The 22,319-nt window shown below is 37.5% G+C and overlaps 1 protein-coding gene across 1 annotated transcript in view; it reads right to left on the bottom strand.

Moving 5' to 3' along the window:
* The window catches only part of TRPA1 (transient receptor potential cation channel subfamily A member 1), a 35,597-nt gene extending 14,512 nt beyond the window's left edge, over positions 1 to 21,085 (bottom strand). The window contains exons 1-15 of the mRNA XM_061448294.1: positions 20,860 to 21,085; positions 18,153 to 18,315; positions 17,658 to 17,833; positions 15,761 to 15,868; positions 15,231 to 15,339; positions 14,740 to 14,885; positions 11,196 to 11,332; positions 8,933 to 8,981; positions 6,246 to 6,345; positions 5,236 to 5,336; positions 3,769 to 3,938; positions 3,518 to 3,682; positions 2,565 to 2,679; positions 1,175 to 1,341; positions 254 to 347 (exon numbers count right to left, since the gene is read on the bottom strand). Of these exons, the coding sequence (XP_061304278.1) occupies positions 254 to 347; positions 1,175 to 1,341; positions 2,565 to 2,679; positions 3,518 to 3,682; positions 3,769 to 3,938; positions 5,236 to 5,336; positions 6,246 to 6,345; positions 8,933 to 8,981; positions 11,196 to 11,332; positions 14,740 to 14,885; positions 15,231 to 15,339; positions 15,761 to 15,868; positions 17,658 to 17,833; positions 18,153 to 18,315; positions 20,860 to 20,979 (1,920 nt within the window). The 5' untranslated portion in view covers positions 20,980 to 21,085. The remainder of the gene's footprint in view (positions 1 to 253; positions 348 to 1,174; positions 1,342 to 2,564; positions 2,680 to 3,517; positions 3,683 to 3,768; positions 3,939 to 5,235; positions 5,337 to 6,245; positions 6,346 to 8,932; positions 8,982 to 11,195; positions 11,333 to 14,739; positions 14,886 to 15,230; positions 15,340 to 15,760; positions 15,869 to 17,657; positions 17,834 to 18,152; positions 18,316 to 20,859) is intronic.
* Positions 21,086 to 22,319: the final 1,234 nt, after the last annotated feature.

Raw genomic sequence — 22,319 nt, 5'->3', positions numbered from 1 at the left:
TTCTATATTATTTTCACATTCTTATAACTCCACTGACCTCAGGAAACTGAGAACTTCCCTAATATGAAAGAAATTAAACTGAACAAACTGAAATTGTCACTAAAATACAGTTAAATCAACTTGTGAATTTATAGTGTTTCTATTTTACAATAATACATGAGTGAGGACAGCATTAAAAAAACAATGGCAAGTGATACAATGTAACTAAGGGAGTTTTGTGTAGTAATTTCTTTAATATGTGCAGAAAACTCACTTTAAATGAATCAGGAAGATACTCAACCATTTCTAGCAAAGGACACTTATTGGCACTAGAATAGTGAGAGAATGTCACAACAGCTTCTTCCCATCTGCAAAAATGAGTTAAGATAACGGAAAATGAATTAGTTGCTTCTATTTCAGCTCATCTACTTTTAGAGTATTTGACTTTTATTTATGATATTATCTTGCAAATCACAATATGTAGCAAGTTTGCGTACCATTAATTGGAAAATCAGCTGTTTGGGGAGCAATTGTGTAACATTCTGGATGCTTCTCTAAGAATGATTAATGTTTAATTCTGTTATTAGTTAAACAGAGATGTTTCAACTATGCTAGGACCTTCTAAAAAATATGAAACTTGAACTAAAGCTGGAATCTTGGATTATAAAATTAGGTGAGTAATAACAAATAAAGTAAAATACTGGCAGTGTTCCTGCAACTGTTACCAAGAGATGCAAACATTAGGCAATGGTGCAACACTTTTATTCCTGAAGTGGGGCTATTTTTAGAAGTATTTGCAACATTTAAACCAATAATTTTGGTATCACATGTACTCACATTTTGATTAAAATTTTATGCATTGAAGCATTTTGTGAAAGGCCAAATTGACATACATAAGAGGGAAGACACAGGAAAGATTATTTATTTATTTATTTATAACTTCTACATATTTGTTTGGTTTGCTTGGTTTTTTTTTAACAGATTATGAATACTCAGTCTAATATGAAAAACAACATGCCACATAACTGACGTCCATTACAATTATGCCATTTTTTATTTGCTCTCACTAGAACACGATATAGTCTCTGGAGTTTTAAAATATGTACTTATTAAACTACAGGTCTTCAGAAATTTATCTCCGTTAAAAACAAAATAAAACAACAGAAATTTGAAAAGCATTTTCTGCGTATCTTACCTTTTGTGCAAAATTACAGCAGACACTACATCTTTTCTCCTATTGTGTATTGCTTCATGGAAAAAAGAAGCTAGTGCTTTGTTGAACAGAATTTTTGCACCATAGTCAAGAAGTAACCTTACTGCTTTTGCGTGTCCTTCTCTTGCAGCCAGATGCAAAGCTGTGTTCTGCACAGGAAAAGTACAGCAATGCATCAATGAGAATCATTAAAAAAAATAAAATATGTATTTCAGTCCTTTCCCACACTGAAAAGCCACATACTGTTCTCAGTTGCAAGTTCTGAATACCTTTACTAGCAACATTAAAAATAGAATATTGTTACAGAAATTCTGACAGATTATAGACAAGTTCTTGATGCTACATCTACATATACAGCAGTGCTAAATCTGAGGAAGAAACTCAGCTGTGCGTAAGAAAAGCCAATTCATTAATATATTTTAGTTCTATAACTAATAAACTGCAAGTCATAGATAGGTAAAAAACGATGTCATTTACAGATAGAGAACACCAAAGTTTGAAAATCAGGAAGAGAAGCATCCAACTATATCCAGACATGCTCATACAATCAAATCTGCAAGCACAGTTTTATAAGGGCAACGTTTTGTTTTCCTTTGGTATTTTTATAAAAGTAAGGTCATGAGTGTTTTAGGAACCAAGTCCCAGTGAAGACGACTTTTGAAAGCATTCCCAGATTCTTCTGAAGGAAATTAAGAACTAAGCATTGGCTTCTCATTAACTTCCCAGCAAGATCTGTTCCTAATCTAATAAATGTTTCCAACACCAATTCTCAGAGAAATTAGCAGCACTTTCTATGTTGGAAACTGAACAGTTCCTAAAATGATCCCCCTATGTTTTCTGATACGGAACTGTCAGGCAGGTCCATAGAAGAGGTCTCCAATCCAGGAAATGGATTCTGTCAACCCAAAGACACTGCATTTGTTCAGACTTCCAAGAGCTGTATCTGTTGGACATTGCTGTGCAGAACACATGGATTTCAAGCAATCTGCTCAAACAAGCTATAGCTGATACTGGACTTTTTTTCTAAATCTGTATAAGCTCTTCAAATTTATGTTACTAACATTTGTACTAAATTGTTAAAATACTCTTGTAAAGCAGGCAAGAGGGATGTGTCTAACATTCTCAGTATTTTATGTTTTCCGTTAGGCTATCTGCTTTGTCTTTTGACTCCCATTTCTAACAACGGAATAACAATTTCAGCAATTATATATTAAACTAAGAAATAAGCTTTAACAGTGGTGAAACAGATAGACTTTAAATATGCCAGAGGAAATGAAATATTACACATGCAATGCACAGTGGAAATGGCATAGCATTGACATTTGCTCTAGAAGTAATAGCAGACAAGAAACAATGCCATGTGAAAACATACCCCTTCCTCATCCACTCTGTCAGTACACTTCACATTAGTATCCAAAATGATCTGCATTGTGCGAGTGTATCCTCCGAAGGCAGCATGGTGCAGGGCTGTCCAGCCTTTATAATCACTTATATGTTGCAGTATAAAATTAGAAATTATAAAAGTAAACGTAAATGCTTCCTAAATGAAGCCTAAATACATACACATATGTATACTCATATATACATATATATATACACAATCATCTCTACCTTTCTAAGGTGTACTAGTCCAGCTAAGAACACTGTGCAAATAAAGGGTTTGACAGTAGTCCATTTAGTGAGACCTCTGCAGTCACAAACAATGCATGCAATGCATATATGACAGGCCTGTTAGGTAAAGTATTTTCTCAGAATGCTTAGGCCCCTAGCTCCAAGTTGGAGCTGCAGTGGACCTGGAAGCACAGGACTTATAAGCTGAAGCTCTAGACTGTACCTTTGAAACAGGACTCTAAATTTTTGGTAGCTTCAGCTCCTAGCTTTACAGGTATGACCCTGGAAGCTTTTGCGGAGCTGCCAATGATCTGAGGACCACTGATCTGAAATCAGGACTTGGAGTTCAAGGCAAGTTACTTGTGATACATTAACCCTAAGAACCCCTATTCAGGCCTGTAAGTGAAGCTAACATCATAATATTTCCAAACTAATATTTTTTCTATCAAAAGGTTCAATATTCTTCTCAGTTTGATTTAGAGAAACCTCAGTTTCCCTAGCATTAGAAGCCTTGCTTTATAGCTAGCCCTGATTCTGTGTGTCAGGCTGAAGCAAGGCACAATAAGCTGTATTATAAATTATGTTTATATAATAAGAGCATATTAAATATTTCTATATATTGCATTTATATTTATATAACTTCCCAGAAAATGGACATAAAATATAGGGTGATGATTCTTTTTTGCTTTAATGAATAGAAATTAATATACTTACCAGAGAAACAGGGCCCCTCTCTTCAGAAGAAACTGAACTACCTTCTCATGACCATTCTGGGCTGCCAAATGAAGAGGAGTCATCCCTTTCTTATCACCTTCGTTCAAAAGTCTTGTGTCTTTCATATCTCTTATAAGTCGCTGACATGTATTGATGCGCCCATAGCTTTGAAAGATAAACATAGAAATGAATGTAAAAAAAAACAGAGGAAAAAATGGCATTGATTCCATTGCCTAGACTGCAGTACTAACCTGGCAGCAAAGTGTAATGGTGACTTCTTGTCTCTGCTCTTAGAGTAGATGGAAACATTGAGGCTGAGTAAATTATTTACAGAGAGGGCCACACCTTGTCTGCATGCATAATGCAATGGAGTGCATCCTTCATTATCTTCATCCACTACAAGATTTTTAATGTGTTCCATCTGTTAACCCCCAAAAAACCCCAAAAGCACAGAATTATATTTAAGTAATTTATGCTGCACAGCTTCTAATAGCTTGTAACAATAGCAGCAATACTTAAAAGTGGTAACTAAAAAAAAAAAAAGAAAAACTTTAGGAAAAGTAGATTTAGCAACAATGAGCATTTAATGTCTGCTGATTTGTGGGTCACCATTTTTTCAAACAACTACTCTTTGAAGAACACAGCAGTTTGCCACTTTGCAACCCTCATTGCAACTCATCCATAGCACAAGTGTAATGCAGGAGATTCTTCTTTACTGCCATTCAACCATAATACCTAATGCTGTCAGCAGAAGGCTTGTACAGAATGCAAGGGTAGTCTGTAGTTTGTGTTCAGTAGCAAAATTTCTGGCTGTCAAAAACCATCAGTTCACTGGTTTACAGTGTAATTTTATTTCCCACATTTCTCTTTCTCATCTTTATTTCCCTGGTTTTGCTCCGTACCTCATATAACACTATCCTATGTATAGCCTTTCTTAAAGCAACTAAGTCTCTGCCCCAAGTTTGCTCCACTCCTTTGTCTGAATTTTTAGTATGATCAATAATTGGAAAGTCAATGCAGACAACTCAGAATTGTCATTCTGGTTTAAAACTAATTCTCTACGTCTGCTGAAAAGGGAGGTTAAATCCTTTCTGCATTACTAATCAAAGTTGTTTACAGGTTTCAGCAGATGTTGTACGATCAGTTATACTTGATCCACGTTTTAAAGGTTGTTTCTGGAGCTCTGGAGGCTAGCAAATTTATTCTTTCAAGTGAGCTTCAGCTCTAGCAATGTGAGTGCTTCACCTCAGCATAGCCAAATACAAATCCATGTTTGAAATCCTTTCTAAAACTAAATCCAAGATTTCATTACAGTCCAGTCTACGGAAAGCTCCTGCAGAACATGCTGTAAACTATTTCAGTCCTAGAGCTTAACTGAATGCTAATGAGTACGTCCCCTACTTTACTGCATGCAAGCTGGGAAAATAGAAGTGAGAAGTTCTATATTTTATTGCCTACCTCTTCAGCTATTCAATCCCCAACAGCAAAATAATTTATGGGATTGTTATTCCTTTGCCTGGCAATAAGAAAACTGTATTATTGGCTTTGAAATGTTTTCATGAGAGATACGTACCTCTGCAAACTATTTTCTGTGACACTGGGCATCTTAAAAAACACCACAAACTTTTACAAACACTCCAAAAGAAATTGTAGATGCTTTTGGTCTTTACACTTTCTAGTAAAGGTAGCAGAAAGAGATAAAATGATGCTTACTGTACCTGCAGAAATTTCTCATTTAGATGCTGTAATCCTCCAGGCTGCAATACCGTCAAATGCAAGAAATTCCGACCAAGATGATCTTTTAATGATACATTTGCTCCTAGATAAATATGGAAATAAATACCAGCAACTTCAAAACTGCTGGCTCCTGACACTAACTGATGACATTTAAGACAAAGGAACAAATGTTGAACAAATGTGTTTACAAATCTATGAAGTAATGATTATTCAAGACAGCATTATAACATAGAATATCATTTAAACACACCCCACACTGACATGCAGATTTCATAGTTATCTCATGTGTATATACATTTTGTATTTTACTGTAGAACTAAGATTTATGTGCGGCCCTTATATTCAGAGATACTGAACACCCACAAACCACAAGGTAATTTAAAGATGCAGATGACTACGTCTTCTAATCTTTTAATGTTGTAATTCTGTTACAGCTTCAAAACTCATTACAAGGCTTATAAACAAATCAGTTTTATTACTATTAACAAGATAAAAATATAGGAACAATAACCAGCTTCCACCAGAAGTACAGTCATTGAAAGACAGCTCAAACATTTTCAAGGTGACTGTGATTACATAAAACCACAGGTAATGCTTGAAATATGCACTTTAAAGTTTAAAGATTGATTGTTGCTATAAAACATGACTATATGTGGTGTATTTATTCCACAGTTCTGCTTACTTTGTGAACTGCTAAGGAATGCAGAGATGGAGCGCCAGTGCCATCTCTACCTTGACATATGGAGAAGCATGACATATGGCATACACATTTTTCTATAGCCTGTTCACTCTGTATTAAAAAGGGTGAAATCATCACACTAATTCTTCCTTTATCTCAGGGGATACCAGCACTGTGCAGCTGTTTAGCTCAGCTGCTTCTGGCCTGTATGCTGAAGTACTGAATTGAAATTGAGAGGAAAGTTAGACACAGTTTTAACATGTATGAACCCTGCTCAAAGGAAGTGTATTGTATGTGTATATTCCTTTTTACCTTTTGAGAGCAGTAAATTCACAATTTTCCATGACGCACAGGAAGTGGCCAACAGAAGTGGGGATCGACCTTCTATGTCAACACTATCAATATTAGCCCCCTGCAATAAAGAATTTCAAGTTTATCACAACACATGATCTTTTGTTAGGATACCTTTCCATACATTTAAATACTCAAAATATATAATTCTAACTTGAAAATACTGGGATTGAAGCTCTGGAAAAATACAAAAATTGCAGTCATTTTGAATGATGTGGTCTTCCTATTAATTACCAGAACAAGACCCTTCTGAACCTCTACTTTATGAATACTGTTCAACAAGTAATGCATTCTGAGGTCAGTATATCTTAATCTGTATAGCTTGATCTATCTTCCTTTTCTATTCTTCATCATAAACTGTATAAGCCAAATTAATTTTGACTACAAAGTAGCTGTATCAACAGAAGACACATTTTTATTCTCCAAACTCAGGTTTTTTGGATGTGACCTATCTCATTAGAGGAAGCACAAGGACTGTAATGTGATATTCTGGCAAAAGCTCAGTTTTGCTGTTTTGTCTGTTTTTGCAGTCTGTTTTGGTGCATACTCTCAGGACAGGATCGTCACTATGGTCACAATATCATTATGATCATATCAGTGAAATACTATCAACATAAGTATATCTATCTAAAAAATCACACCAACAAGGCAGTATGACGATACAAGTAAATGCATGAATGAGATATGCTTATTTTATGATGACTTAGATACATATTTCTAGGTATTGAGTTGCACATCAAACTCGATGAATTGACAGAAGTATGCAAAACCGCATATTTTATTTTAGATAGCATCCAAAGATCATTAAAAGAAAAAAAAAAATTAATGGGAGTTTTTTCCATTAACTTGAATCACCTTTGGGTCCAGTCATAATTGGAGAATTAATCATAATCAAGAGCAATATTTACTTTCTAGCATGGTAAAGCCTGTAATGTAGTAATAAGAAACATTTAATAAATGTACAGTGTACTTTGCCACAGAGAACAGGAAGCTTCCAAAGTACGCTGATGAAATGTTTGAGAGTAACACAGGGAGGACCCTTTCCCCAGTTACCTTTCAACAGGGTCAGACAATTTCTTAAAAATGTTCTTATTCATCAAAGAAACAAGGACCTTTTTTAGCCAAGGGGCTCATTCATTTCAGTGAATACAGGGTTGCAATTTCCAGTTAATAACATAGTCTTTAATCACCTTTGCATGCACAAAATCAGATACTGTGCACCTGTCAAATGTGACAACGGCCACTTTTGACATTATTGCCCAAGTCATTGAGCTTAAAATGATCAATGTGCAAACCAATTTGTGAGTAGCATTTCTTCAAAGCTATAAGGTTTTGCAAAATATTATCTGTAGAGTTTGATTCTCTGCTTTTTCTTGTGTAGCACACTGACCTATAATTTACAAAAAAAAATTGGTGTAATTTAAACGTAAATAGCATACATAGTGTGCCTGGACTATTCTGCTTACCATAGATAATCTTTTCTGTCTAGAGGAGCTAGATGTAACACTGTGTCTGTTTACAAAGGCTTTTATTTTCAGACACGACAAGTACCAAAGGTAAGATAAAGGAAGTAATCATTTAAAGCTCATGTGCATGAAAAGTGGGTATTTAATGTATAAAATAAATGAATGCTGTTCTTTATTAAAACCAGAAAGCCATTCTGAACTGGAATTTGCTATTCCTTTTCAGTAGTAACATTGCTCCACCTTTTCTTTATCACTCTCGTGTACACCACAGCATAGGTGATACATTATGCTTGTGCCTGTATTTCTCATAACGTCTTCAGAGAGGTTGTTTTGTCAGACAAGTTTAAGCCATCAAACCTCACCATTTCACATTTGAATTAAAAATAAGCATAATATCTAGTTCTGACTAAATACAATCCCTACAATGGAGCTTCTGAGAAAAACAGAACTGTATGTAGATGAGAATTTGTCTTCATGTAATTGTCATGAAATAAAGTAAAAGTACCTAAATATAAATAAAATGAAAGTCTAATAACTTCAGAAAATTTCCTTAGCAGAGTGGGGTATATAATGATTATGAGTCTTAGTTTAATTGCTACAAATGGACACTTGGATCATAGCCAGTAGCATTCCTGTTTACATTTCTTCTTTCTCCCACATAATTATTCAGTGGAGAAATATAACCAAACTACACAGAGTAAAAATTATTTCTAGATCATGCACAAACTTCAATAGATGGCTATATGATCCCAGGACAACCTTTAGATCTTTCTACATATTAATCTTTTAATCTTTTTGCATACCTTAAAGAAAGGTTTTCTTGCTGGGAAAATCAGATGAAATTCGATTCATATTTAGCATATATTCCTCATTTCATATTCTAAAAGTGAGGATGACTAAACCAGATTGTCATATGTGATAAAAGATGTTTATTAAACCTTTCTGAATAAGTAAAATGGCAATAAAAGGTTTTAATTTTCTGTAATATTCTGTAACTGTAGAACATTAATAAGGAGCCACAACTACCATTGTATTGCAACTGTCAATTATGCATTATGAAATTATATATATCTAAATAACCTATACCTGAGAACATATTTTCCTTTATGAATTTCTCTATGCAGACCTATAGTAATAGCTAGCAATAATCTCTATAAACATGTTCATTGATTAAATATTTACCATTGAAATCAAATACTCTGCCAGTTCATAATGATCAAACAATGCTGTCCTGTAGGGAAAAATGCAAAAATACAGTAACATTAGAAGGGACAATGAAGTTTCCAGCCAAAAGGCAGCATTCTTCTCCATTTGTGCATTTTCTAATATTTTCAAATAAATCCATTTCAAACTAAAAGGTCGTGAGATACCTTTATTACCTAATCCATTTTAGTAAGTTGATTTGGTTTTTATCATGCAGTTAATTTTTAAACTAAGTTCTGTTCAGCTAATACAATGAAAACTCACTGTGAGTCAACAGGTATTTTACCAGTTTTTTAACAAATCCAGCCATTTCATATGTCAGATCTTTTGTTGTACCACACAATGTCAATATGGAATTCCATAAACTTCAGATTCAGTTTGTTCCAGGCAGATCTACAGCCTCAATCCACTTCACTGACCCAGTCTTCAAAAATAACTTCCTATACATTTTGTGTAATAATGCTAGAGTGGGGATAAAATGGCAATGGCTAAATGTATTCTGAATGTGGAGGGCAAGTTTACTTGAAAAAATATGCAAAAATATATTGATATAGATTGTAGTGACAATTATTTACTAAAAAAAATTTCAGATTTTATTCTACAATAAGACACTGAATAATATATTACAGGGAAAAAATGGTCAAAGCAGGAAGCACAGCTCAGTTAAAGCAGTCTAAATGTTTTTTTTGTAAGTCAGATCTCTATTAAATATTTTGATTCAATAAGCAACATAGAAGGACACTTCCAAGGTTGTGCTGTATCTCAAAGATAATAGTCCCCTTAGCACTATAAGAGGTAATAACCCTGGGTGTACTATAGTTAGAACTGACTGCTCAAAAAATGCATTTTTAAAATCATGTCATGGTTCCAAACAAGTAGAGATGCATCCATTATCTGTAGTAGACACCTCTACCAGCCAGGCATAAATACTGAATGCTTCACACACTCTCAAAATAAATTCCAAGATGACTGAAGAGAAAGCAAAGTCATTTTATAAAATATTTAGGTGGAAACATAACAGTAAGTCTGTGAAAGGATTAAGTCCTGCCTATGCTGCACTGCTCCCCCACTTCTCAACAAGTTAATGTTCCTATTCAATTTAGTTATATTCTGAGAAATCTGGGTGACTTTCTACCTTTCTGATTATTCTTGATAATTTTTTTCCCATTTCACAGACACAGGGATTAAAAGAATGCCATTCTTTTTTCAAGCTTTTTCCAAGGACAATCATTTTCATGGATATGACAGCCAATTATCTATTAAGTAGTGCTGTGTCTATAAAATTTTCTTCGGCATTCTGTTATCACTTTGTCTTCAGTCAAGTTCCATCACGGTAGCATTTCCAACTGTACCCAAAACTTACCTTAACTTCACAACACACTCCCCATGTAATTTCTTCAATTATCTTCAAATCATTCCACCTTATACTGTGTTCAAAGAACAATCATCTCCACTGTCTCTGACTTTATACCAATCATTTCGTATTGTAAAACAACACACAGAATAACACTGTAAAATTATTACACTTAAATGCAGTGAGACATATCTTTCTTGCAAAAATATATAGATGGGGAAATATACTATCTTCCATAGAGTTGGTAGTCAGCACATTTAACTAAGTGCCTTTCCACTACAGAAGACTGATGACATTTCTCCACAGCCTAGTGCTCTGGTTTCAAATGGACTGTGAAAAACTAGAAGGCTAGAGGATTATTACATAATCAAATGCCATCTGCAACTTTACAGTCATAGGGTATATGACTATGTATATATATATATATATATATATATATACCAGATTACGACTACTGCTAGTATAATAGTCATGTATTGGGGATAAAAAATTTTTTTTTTTTTTAAACTGTTTATATTATTCTTTATTTTCTGGAGAATGTAACCCCATTACATGAGGGCATTTGCTCCACTACCTCAGAAGCTGTTAAAAATTCCATTAACTTGTTCACCTACTATTTTAGTGGAGTAAATTTTTAATACAAACTGTTAGTGACCATATCTTGACATGGTTCCCAAGTAACTTGAACTGTTCTGATTTTTATATCAACACCAAAATCTTTAAGATTCTCACCAAATTACTGACTCTTTCATATTGTACTAAAGCTATCCCCCGTGTGAGAGGATGTTCCAAAGTATACTAGGTAACTTATAATTGGATGCTGAGAATAACAAATAATATCATGGGTCACAATTCATAGTGAAATCTGGCAGACTGGTAGCCTCCTACCTGTGAAGCAGAGTTTCCTTATTCCCATCCACAGCATCAATAATGGATTCCTCACCAGCATAGGATGACATCATTAACTTTACAATCTCAGTTGCTCCTTGAGTGGCAGCAAAATGAAGTGCTGTGCATTTTTCATTCTGTAAATGGGAAAATAAAAAAACACTTAAATATTTAAATCCCAAACACCTAACCTCCAATCTATTAAACACTCCAGTGATCTAGCCCAGGAGTCATAATTCCCAAATGCCTAAATTTCTACACAAGTAATGAAACTTTAATCTGTAACTGAAGTAGTGGAACTTTGAAAAGATTTTAAGATTTGAGTTAATTACACTCCTAGCAATCTTTTGCAGTTGAATTAATAAACACACACACCATGACCTTTAATATGAGAGATGAAACAAAGGAAAACTATAGCAAAGCACAGGTAGATCAGTACAAATTAATAATCAAAAAAATGTATGTAATACAGAAAATGTATTATTTTAAAATGTTTATGACTTCCTTAAATGGTACCTTTCTTAGAAGTCATTCTTAAATATTTTTTTTTTCAGGTTAAAAATAACTTGGTCTAATATGATATTAAACTGTTAAACGCTAGACAGTCATAAAATTAAGCAATAAATAAATTATTAGAACTGTATTTGCCAAAACATGATTTCAATTAGCTAAATGGCACAAACTACCTTTGATACATGCCTGAGGGTTTTGACTTTCTCCTTTTTAGAACAGCAACATCTCAAGTGAATGCATTGGAACTGGGTTTTCCACAATGCCTGCATTGTAGAATGAGCATTCTCAAAACAGTTTTACCCATCACAAAATCTGCAGCATAAATTATCTTCTCAAAATCTGTGTGTTCACAGAATCAAACCAATAGGAGAAGGCAAAACCATGTTTAGCCGTCTTCACTGTCATGATCTGTTTTGGCCCTGAAAACAATTTGACTAATGATAGATATTTTCAAAATCTTTATTTATCCTAAATCCGGGCCATTACACCAACAATATCACAGTAGCAGCAGTATTATCATGAATTTGTGCTTCCTTACAAAGAAGAAACTGTAAAGGCCAGGGGAAGGCTGAGGATGAACAAGAATGAAGAGAAAGAATCGGGCTGAGGATCCCATTTCTGGGAAGGAATAATAGAAGCTGCAAAGTAAAGAAGAGTTTGTGAAGAAGTATGTATCATTCTCCAGAGTGCTCTTCCAGACTCTGTCTGTGTATGAATCATGGAATCATAGAATAGTTAGGGTTAGAAAGGACCTTAAGATCATCTAGTTCCAACCCCTCTGCCATGGGCAGGGACACCTCACAATAAACCATGCTACCTATGGCTCTGTTCAACCTGGCCAACACCACCAGGGAGGGAGCATTCACAACCTCCCTGGGCAGCCCATTCCAGTGCCCCACCACACTTAAAGAATTTCTTCCTTATATCCAACTTAAACTTCCCCTGTTAAAGTTTGAACCCGTTACCCCTTGTCCTATCACTACAGTCCCTAATGAAGAGTCCATCCCCAGCACCCCTATAGGCCCCCTTCAGATACTGGAAGGCTGCTATGAGGTCTCCATGCAGCCTTCTCTTCTCCAGGCTGAACAGCCCCAACTTTATCAGCCTATCTTCATACAGGAGGTGCTCCAGTCCCCTGATCATCCTCGTGGCCCTTCTCAACTTGTTCCAACAGTTCCATGTCCTTTTTATGTTGAGGACACCAGAACTGCACATAATACTCCAAGTGAGGTCTCATGAGAGGAGAGTAGAGGGGCAGGATCACCTCCTTTGACCTGCTGGTCATGCTCCTTTTGATGCAGCCCAGGATATGGTTGGCTTTCTGGGCTGCGAGTGCACACTGAAGCCGCCTCATGTTAAGTTTGTCATCAACCAACACCCCCAAGTCCTTCTCCGCAGGGCTGCTCTGAATCTCTTCTCTGCCCAACCTGTAGCTGTGCCTGGGATTGCTCTGACCCAGGTGTAGGACCTTGCACTTGGCATGGTTAAACTTCATGAGGTTGGCATCAGCCCACCTCATAAGCGCGTCAAGGTCCCTCTGGATGGCATTCTTTCCCTCCAGCGTAACAACCAAACCGCACAGCTTGGTGTCATCGGCAAACTTGCTGAGGGCGCACTCAATCCCACTGTCCATGTCAGCAACAAAGATGTTGAAAAAGACAACACCGATCCCTGAGGGACGCCACTCGTTACTGGTCTCCAGCTGGACATTGAGCCATTGACCACAACTATGCGCGTGCGGTCACCCAGCCAATTCTTTATCCACCAAGTGGTCCATCCATCAAATTGATGTCTCTCCAATTTAGAGACAAGGATGTTCTGTGGGACAGTGTTGAACACTTTGCACAAGTCCAGGTAGATGACATCAACTCCTCTACCCCTGTTCATCAGTTCTGTAGCTCCATCACAGAAGGCCACCAAATTGGTCAGGCAGGATTTCCCCTCAGTGAAGCCATGCTGGCTGTCACCAAGCACCTTGCTGTTTTTCATGTGCCTTAGCATGCCTTCCAGGAGAATCTGCTCCAAGATTTTGCCAGGCACAGAGGTGAGACTGACTGGTCTGTAATTCCCCGGGTCATCCATTTTCCCCTTCTTGAAAATGGGGGTTATATTTCCCTTTTTCCACTCGTCGGGAACTTCACCCGACTGCCATGATTTTTCAAACATGATGGACAGTGGCTTAGCAACTTCATTTGCCAGCTCCTTCAGGACCCATGGATGGATTTCATCAGGTCCCATGGACTTGTGTACATTCAGATTCTCAAGATGGTCTCGAACCAGATCCTCTCCTACAGTGGGCCCAAGGTCTTCATTCTCACAGTCCCTGCATCTGCCTTCCAAGACTTGGGTGGTGTGGTCAGAGCCTTTGCCAGGGAAGACCGAAGCAAAGAAGTCATTAAGAACCTCAGCCTTCTCCAAACCCAGGATAGCCAGTTCTCCTGATAGCTTCCAGAGGGGGCCTACATTGTTCCTAGTCTGTCTTTTATTCACTATGTACCTACAGAATCCCTTCCTGTTATCTTTCACATCCCTAGCCAAGTTTAATTCTAACTGGGCCTTAGCTTTCGTAACCTGGTCCCTAGCTTCCTGGACAGCATCCCTGTACTCTTCCCAGGACTCCTGTCCTTGCTTCCACCTTTTATAATCCTCTTTTTTCCTTCAAATTTTCCTCAGCAGCTCTTATTCATCCAAGGAGGTCTCCTGGCCCTCCTGCTGCACTTCCTTCTAGCTGGGCTGTAACATGCCTGAGCTTGTAGCTGAGGATTGACTTTTGTTTTATGGATCTGCCCAAATGCACTTTGAACCTATAAAAACTTTTCATACTCACAACATCCTATGCAACCTGTGTAATGAAACCTGGCATTTTGCCTGATCTGCACCAGAGGCTTGTTTTCCTTTGCTGCTCCCTAGGTTTTGTATTGAAGGAGACAACAAGCAGTAATTATGTGTTCATCTTTTTTTCATACCACTCAGAGATGTAGAAATACCTAGGTTTTATCAAAATTATATTTTTCTCCACTCCAGATTTTACCTGTTTTAGATCAATTTGGGCTCCAAATTCAATGCACATTTTAATCATTTCAAGGTCCCCACTTTGAACTGCCAAATGAAGTGGACTGCACTTTCCATTATTGGTAAAATTGATGTGGGTTTTAGCAGAGTGACCCAATTCTTCACCTGAGAGATGAAAATAAATGAATTTTTTTTAAGCAAGAATGAGATAACAGAAGATAATAAAGGCTTTCAAAAAAAGCACATTAACTGTAGAATAATATTCTTCTCCTCAAGATATGAACGTTTCACATCTATCGTTAAACAATGGATGGACATGCATTTAGAAAAGCAGTTAAGCTGCTGCTGCAATGCTACAAAAGTCACAAGCCCATAGGAATAATTGCATTAACTTTTTCTAAGTTTAATTACAGTTATAAGTGTTTGTTTTCATAGTTCTTTGAGAATTAAATTACTAAATTGGTAATAAATTCTGACTCTTACTGACTGCTTGGGAGCAACATAATTTACCTTTTTTTAAGAGAATTTCCATACACGTTTTTGCACCTGAAAATGCAGCTGCATGGATAGGCATGCATCCTGTTTTGTTCGGTTTACATATTTTCCCTCCATTTTCAATCTGAAAAATAATGCTTGGATATAGCTTAATGACATACAGAAGACTCTGACTAATGAACATATTATTACAGATATATTCTCCTGGGTAGCTGTTTCCCTTTTTTTATGTTGTATATACATTGTGAAGCTTACATACAAACATCTTTTGCATGTTATATCCATACATCTGTACATATATGTAATTCATTTTGTATTCTCATGACCTTCAAAATCAGTTAAGTTTTTCTTAAGTTTGCCATTCAGATATATTTCTATGATATATATATTCAGATATATACACTGTTAAAAGAATAAAGTTTCTTAGTGTCCTGCTAGGTCCATGATTAACCTTCCTCCACTGAACACACAGATCACAGAAACAGAGTAACACTGCATCAAGGGAAACAGACTCACAATAAAAAATGATGGATAGTTATACCTACCAGGAGTGTCAGTGCTTCAGGATTATCCTTGTAACATGCTACAGTTATAGGTGTGTTCCCCGCTTCGCCTTCCAAATTAACATCTGTACTGCTATGCTGGACTAAAATCTAAAGGTTTAAGAAAACATTCAGCCAAACATAAGCCAAACACAACAACAAATGCCTACTTCATTATTTTTGTTATCACCCATAGCACTCTTGCAACTTGGGTTTGTTTTCTTTCATGGCAACAGCCCACAACACATAGACACAAAAGGGAGACAAAATGCAGGGGAATGAAAAAAACCACAGGTGAAAAATGCAGGTGAGAACAGACAAAGCAAAGTAAAATTCTTTACAGCAGATAGACCAGCAGCAATGTTAAACACTGCATATAGATGCAGAGTTTCTTAAAGTTTTATTTAACAATTTCCCCAATGCTGGGAGAAAATCTTTTCTGTAGCAAATTGCAGGTGGGGATTTTCAACTCACATTCGGTATAATGTCTTGTAATATTCTGTATTCTCTGGAAAGTGGCAATGATGTTGTGGATGCTGTTCCCTAATTCATCTATTGGACAGTTATATAAGATCAAGGGAGACAGGACTTAAAGACAGGAACCCTGCTTCAGTCCCTACGTTAACAGCTGTTACTAAGCTAGGAGCATCACCAAGTACCTCTATGACTGCTTCTAGCATTTTTTGAAAAGCAAAGGATCTGGAAATGATAATGACCATACATATTTATTCCTCTACCTACATATTTATTCAATTGTCTTTCAGTAATTCCAATTAATTTTTCTGTACAGGAGGAACTGGCACATTTTAATCACTCTCAGTCCATTTAACAACAGAAACCAAAGGAGAATTAGCCTGAATAAAGAACAGAGTCGGGGAAAAATGAGAGTACATATTCAGTCAAAAGCAGAGCTTAAAATAACCCAAACCCAGAACTTGATATAAAGCTTATTTTTAAAATGTCATTTCAGATTTTCTTGTTCTTAACTGAAAATAAATACAGATTTTGTAAAGGATGTGAAGACAGTGACATATTTTAGCACTGAAAATCTCTAAAGGACTTTAAGTCTTGAATACAGGGATATGTTTTTCTTCCTTTTGTTTGAACAAACTAGAAAAAGATAGATACAGCTTTAAAGGGAAAAGCAAGTGATGTTGTGTTAAAGTTGTATTCGCTTATTAAATACAAGAGCTTTACAAATTCTAAAATTCTATCCAAATGCCGCATATGGAGTAAAAATATTCTCATTGCACTTGGACAAATGATGATAAAGATACGCTGTTTAAAATCTCAATGCTGTTGCTATTTTTGAAGGTTCAAAATGGACACCTTGTAATGTCTTCACAAAATATTTTTGTGATTTTTTAATTGCAGCTTGAGTTCTGCTATTATTCAAATGATTATTGAAATGTTGTTTTTAAGAACTGTGTTTTCTGACTAATTTTAATCTGTTTTTCATTAAAAGAGTATGCTAGTTTCAAGTAAATGTTGATATGTATATGACTCCCTACTCAACTGTAAAAAAAAAGTAAATAAATCAAAGCATAAATATTTGAAATGACACATGCCTACATGAAATTCTGATGCTAAAAGAACCTATTTAAAGAAAATTCCTTGTCTTTGGTAAATTAAAAAGACAAATTGGAAAACTTAAAAAGAATTCTTCATAATATAACAACAACTCTTATCACAGCACAAATATCAGTATTTATATAAATCAGTAAGTTACTTTTTACTTGCTGTGCTAAAGATACAAACATTTCAATAAGCATCAGATGTTACACATCCTGCTTTCTAAACAAACCATATGAGGAGATACAGCATATATAAACAAGGTCTTCAAGTCTGCACGCAGCCAGTGTTGAGCCACTTATCAAGTCTACGTGGACTTTGGACTTACCTTAACAATTTCATTATGCAGGGACTGCACAGCCATATGCAGAGGTGCCATCATATTGGAGTTGAGAATGTTTGGATTGGCTCCTCTGCTCAGAAGCAAACTAACACTTTCGACCTGGTTTTTCTTTGTGGCCCAGTGCAGTGGGGTATTTCCAGATGAATCCATCACGTTTAATACTAGGTCAAAGGAGAGAAACAAAACCAAACCAAAACCATCAAATGTTCCAATTGCACTGAAAATAAAAATAATAGTGTCTTCAATGGAGGTTTAGCTCTGTGCTATTACTGTATCTTTTTCAGGAGAAAAAGTGAAAGATTGCACATCACACAGTGCGCTGTATTAAATGGATTAAATATTGTGCTGAATACATGGTACTGGTTAGAGAGATGGGAGGGGTGAAACACCTAATTTTAGTACTGCTTCAGTTGGTTTGACACTTTGATTTTTGAACTTTTTTATTCTGTTAAATAAAACAGTTCATAAAACATGTGTTACCTTCACAGGAAGAATCATCTATGATTAACTGCATTAATTCTATTTGTCCTCCTTCTGCAGCGTGATGCAGTGGGGTGGCATTTAAGTCATCCACTTTGGTAAGCCCAGAACGGTTCTTCTTAATGAAGCTCCGTAGCCTACAGGCACTTCCATCTGAAATAACCTATATTGGACAAAAACAGTCTAATTTTCCATTTTTCTAACAGGCAAGATGTTAGCAATGCTATAATTCTCTCCCAGGTGTTTAGTTTCATACAGAAGTATACAAATCCTGATCACACTGAACCAACAGTGAAACTCAAGACTGATTTAATTGATCAGATGAGAAACAGCACAAAATATACAAAAGATTGAAATTATCTTGAATACATAATTTTATCTTCTGTAGAGAGTTCAAGATTCTCCCTCCACTATGATAAATCTCAAACAAGCAAATTTATAACTTACTGTTTTATACTCTCTCCAGGTATGACCACATCAAATCAATTCAACAGAGAGGAAAAATTAATAATCTTGATAAATTCTTTGTCTAGGTTTTTCTACAGAGACTAATATTATGTCCTGGGCTGTCAAGTTCAGCCACTGGGTTTCTTTGTTGTTCTTTATGTCAGAGTAGCCACTAAATTCTTAATTTCTGCAGTATCCTAAGGGCATCCCATGGGCTATCATCTCAGTCTGAAACAACCCCGAGTCTTCACAGTATAATACAATAAAACCCCCTCTGACAGGTCAGCCCACTGATACCCTAATACCTCCCTGGGGAGCATGCTTTGCATCCTAAACCAACTATAGAAGGCCTGCTGATTCTTACTTTATGAAGATCTCTGAATATTTTTGTTAGTGTTTCAAGATCTATACTTGTATATGAAAAGAAGTGATGGAAAAAAAAGTGACTGCAGTAGAATGGGCAGGAATTTAAAAACAAGTATTAAAAAGTTAAGAGGGAATAAAAAGGAAAAAATGTTCAACAAAATTGGAAGAAAAAAAGATAAAAACAGGTATCAAAAGTAATGCAAAACTTCTCAAAGATATGTAAGCAAGAAAAGGGTAAAAAAAAAAAGGAAATCCCCTAAAATCACTGTTTCCTCCTCATCTGCAAAAGAAAAGGAAACCTTTGCTCCCCTGAACGACAAAGACACAACAGTTTTTGCCGTCATCAAACAAGCACACATTATGGAGCAGTCCATTCATGCATTTAGCACATGTTTAACTTCCTTCAGTTTAATAGTCCCGTTGAACTTAGTAATGTCAAAAATGCTACAAATGTGTTACAGATTTAGAACACTGGGGACAAATACAGGGGTAGCATCTCCTTCAAAAGCGCAGTCAGAGAAAGCTAATAGAAAACAGGCAATATCATTGTGGAAAGGGTACTTAAGATGACTCAACTGTCATAAAAATAAGACGTCAATTACATACAAAAATACCTATACATTTTATACACATCAAAAAGCTACTTAAGAAAAACTTATTTCAGAGCCTATTATCTTCCACTCCTTCTAACTTCCTAATTTAATTTTAATGGTAGCAAATTCCAAATCTTTCTATTGATTTTGACTACATTTCACCACTCTTTACATTGGAATTTTGTGGCCGAAATAGGGCACGTTGATAATTTCTATGAACAAAAATAAGATTTTTCAGCCAATATTGCAGTGCTTCATTAACAAAATAGGAAAGAAAGAAATCAGTTAGGTGTTCCCAGTACTTTGGTTGGTCCAAAGCAGCAAAACAAACTATTTTAAACAGCAACAGCTTCTTTGCCTTTCACCTGAAAAGTTCTGTAGCGGCACATCATCCACTGGAGTGACAAGAGGTGCTGCTCAGGACTACAGCTAGCAAACATTAAACAAGACTGAAAAAGACCTTGATAGGTCTTTAAACCCATCCACATACTTTGTCAAATTTGTTTAGTCTGCTTTTAAAAAATCACCAAAGTTACCCAAGCCATCCATCCAATAAGCACCCTCTTATTTTGCTTTATTATTCTTCCCCTTAAAAAAGGTTTCCTTAATGTTTGGTCTAGGTCACCCTACCTGCAATATAAATACATCACTTCTTGTCCTGTTCTCTATGGAAAAGGGAAGATGTTCTATCCTTCCTGGTAACAATTTCTCATTTGCAGGTTTTGCTGCTGGTTCTCTTTTCCTTCATAACAGTTCCAGTGCTTATAAACTTTCCTTTCAGGACGTTTTTGCTAGATGGACTACTCATTCCCATCATGACTTCTGGACAATCCTCTAAGGGCTCTTTCTGGGGAGCTGTACCCAGGGGGGATGTGAGCCCCATAGCAGCCATCTGCACTCACCACCCACATCCTCCTTTTCCTGCTCCCCTCCTGTGTACTGGCTACCCCTGGTCCTGACTCTTCCACCTAACGCCAGAGCTCTTGTGTATTCATGCCCGACGGCCAAGGTGGCTCCCAGCCTGCCTCCCACCCCTCACAGCTCTTCCCTCAATGCTCCACTGATGAGTGAGGGGAAAGGGTCTCCTGGAGGAAAGGGTGTCTGGCACACAACCTGCGCAGCTACTTCCAGAGCCCCACCTCTCACACCCTCCACCTTCATCCCTCCCTGTCCCAGCGCCCTCACACGAGCCCCAGTGTTACGCATCACTTCGTTCCACGCTGCCTGGGTGCCTCAGGAGCTCGGCTCCCCGAGACTGTCCCCTCACACCCGCCTCCCTCCCAGCGCCCCTCCGCACGCACCTTGAAGACATCCTGCGAGGCGACGGAGGCGGCATCCGCCTCGCAGACGACGCCCTGGTAGGAGCTGGACACGGCCGCTTTCTCCCGCGACTGGCAGAGCCGCAACAGAGAGCGCTTCATGGCGTCCGCCCGCCCGGCTCCGAGTAGCGCCCGCCCCGCCCGCTCCGGAGACCTGCGAGGCGAGAGACGGAGTGACTGCCGGTGCCGAGGCTGCCCCTGGCCACCCCGCCGCGCCAGCGGAGGCGGCAGGAGGCGGGGAAAGCGCCCGGAGGGAGAGCCGCTTCCCGCCGGGGCGGGAACCCCACGAAGGGCAGGTCCCTGCCGGTCCCCTCAGAGGCCACCGCACAGAGTAGACCCTGGGGGGTGCCGGTTGGGGGCTGCTGCTGCCCCTGGCAGGGTTAACAGAGGGAGAGGGCTCAGCTATCGCCGCAGGGGTTTCGAGGGTGTCTAACAGAAACAGCGGTCCCTGGAGATGTTGCACAGCGTGCAACAAGTTGAGCTCAATAAATGCGAAGTCAGGCTCTTCGTAGTGCCCCAGGAGAAAAGCTGTACTACCCCGGCAGCAGGGCTGGGCTGCTCCGGCCTCAGAGCTTGAAGACAGCTATTTGAGTTATCGACAATGAACTTCTCAACGTTTACTTTACAGTGTAAATTTTTCTTGTAGAATTTGTTTTGCCGTCAGTTTGGAGCAGCATAGGAAGGCTGTAGGCAGAGTATAGAAAGAAGCAGCACAAAGTGTTTCAAAGGGTTAATATCTAAAGTGACTTTGAGTCATTCCTGCTGGGTCTTTAAGGGAAACATTTGTGACTGGGAGAACTAACAGTTTACTTAATGTGATAAGAATAGCCTTGCCAAAGGTCAGGTAGCAGTCGGGGCAGATGCTTAGGAAAGGACACAGGAGGCACAGAGGATGACTTTCCGCCTGTGTTTTCATGGCTTATGGTAATCAGTAGCTTAAGAACCACCAGAACCAGGTGTTGCAGCCAGTACAGCCCGTTTATTAGCTGTCAGCTGGCAATTGTCCATTACTTCACTCATGCCCAATATGAACCTGTTTGTACTGTCCATACTACGACATCCTGTGGCACTAAATGCCGTAATTTCATCATGTGTTTGTGAAAAATGCTTTATTTTACTGTTAATTTCACTTAGTGCTTCCTGGTGTTTTTATTTTGAGAAATGGAGAGTTGTTCCCCAATTTTTTATCTCTGTTAGTACTCATAATTTCACAAAGTTCTTCCAGCTCTTTGCTTGCTGATGGGTCTTCATTCATATGGTTTTCCTCCCAGAGGATGCCAATTTTTATTTCTGAACATCCTTATCCTGCTACTCTACATCTTTTCTGTTTCCTTTTGGAATGGGATGACTAGATATATTCAAGCTATAGTACTAATTGTTCAATTTTTCTTTATCCCTCTCTTAAACACAAAGATATCTGCTTACTTTTGTTTTGTTTTATG

The sequence above is a fragment of the Pezoporus flaviventris genome, unplaced genomic scaffold (assembly GCF_033815535.1).
Source record: "Pezoporus flaviventris isolate CSIRO_AGI_PZ_B2104156 unplaced genomic scaffold, CSIRO_AGI_Pfla_v1 ptg000007l, whole genome shotgun sequence".
In the NCBI taxonomy this organism is placed as follows: domain Eukaryota; kingdom Metazoa; phylum Chordata; class Aves; order Psittaciformes; family Psittacidae; genus Pezoporus; species Pezoporus flaviventris.
This window is presented reverse-complemented; position numbering and strand designations above follow the sequence as displayed.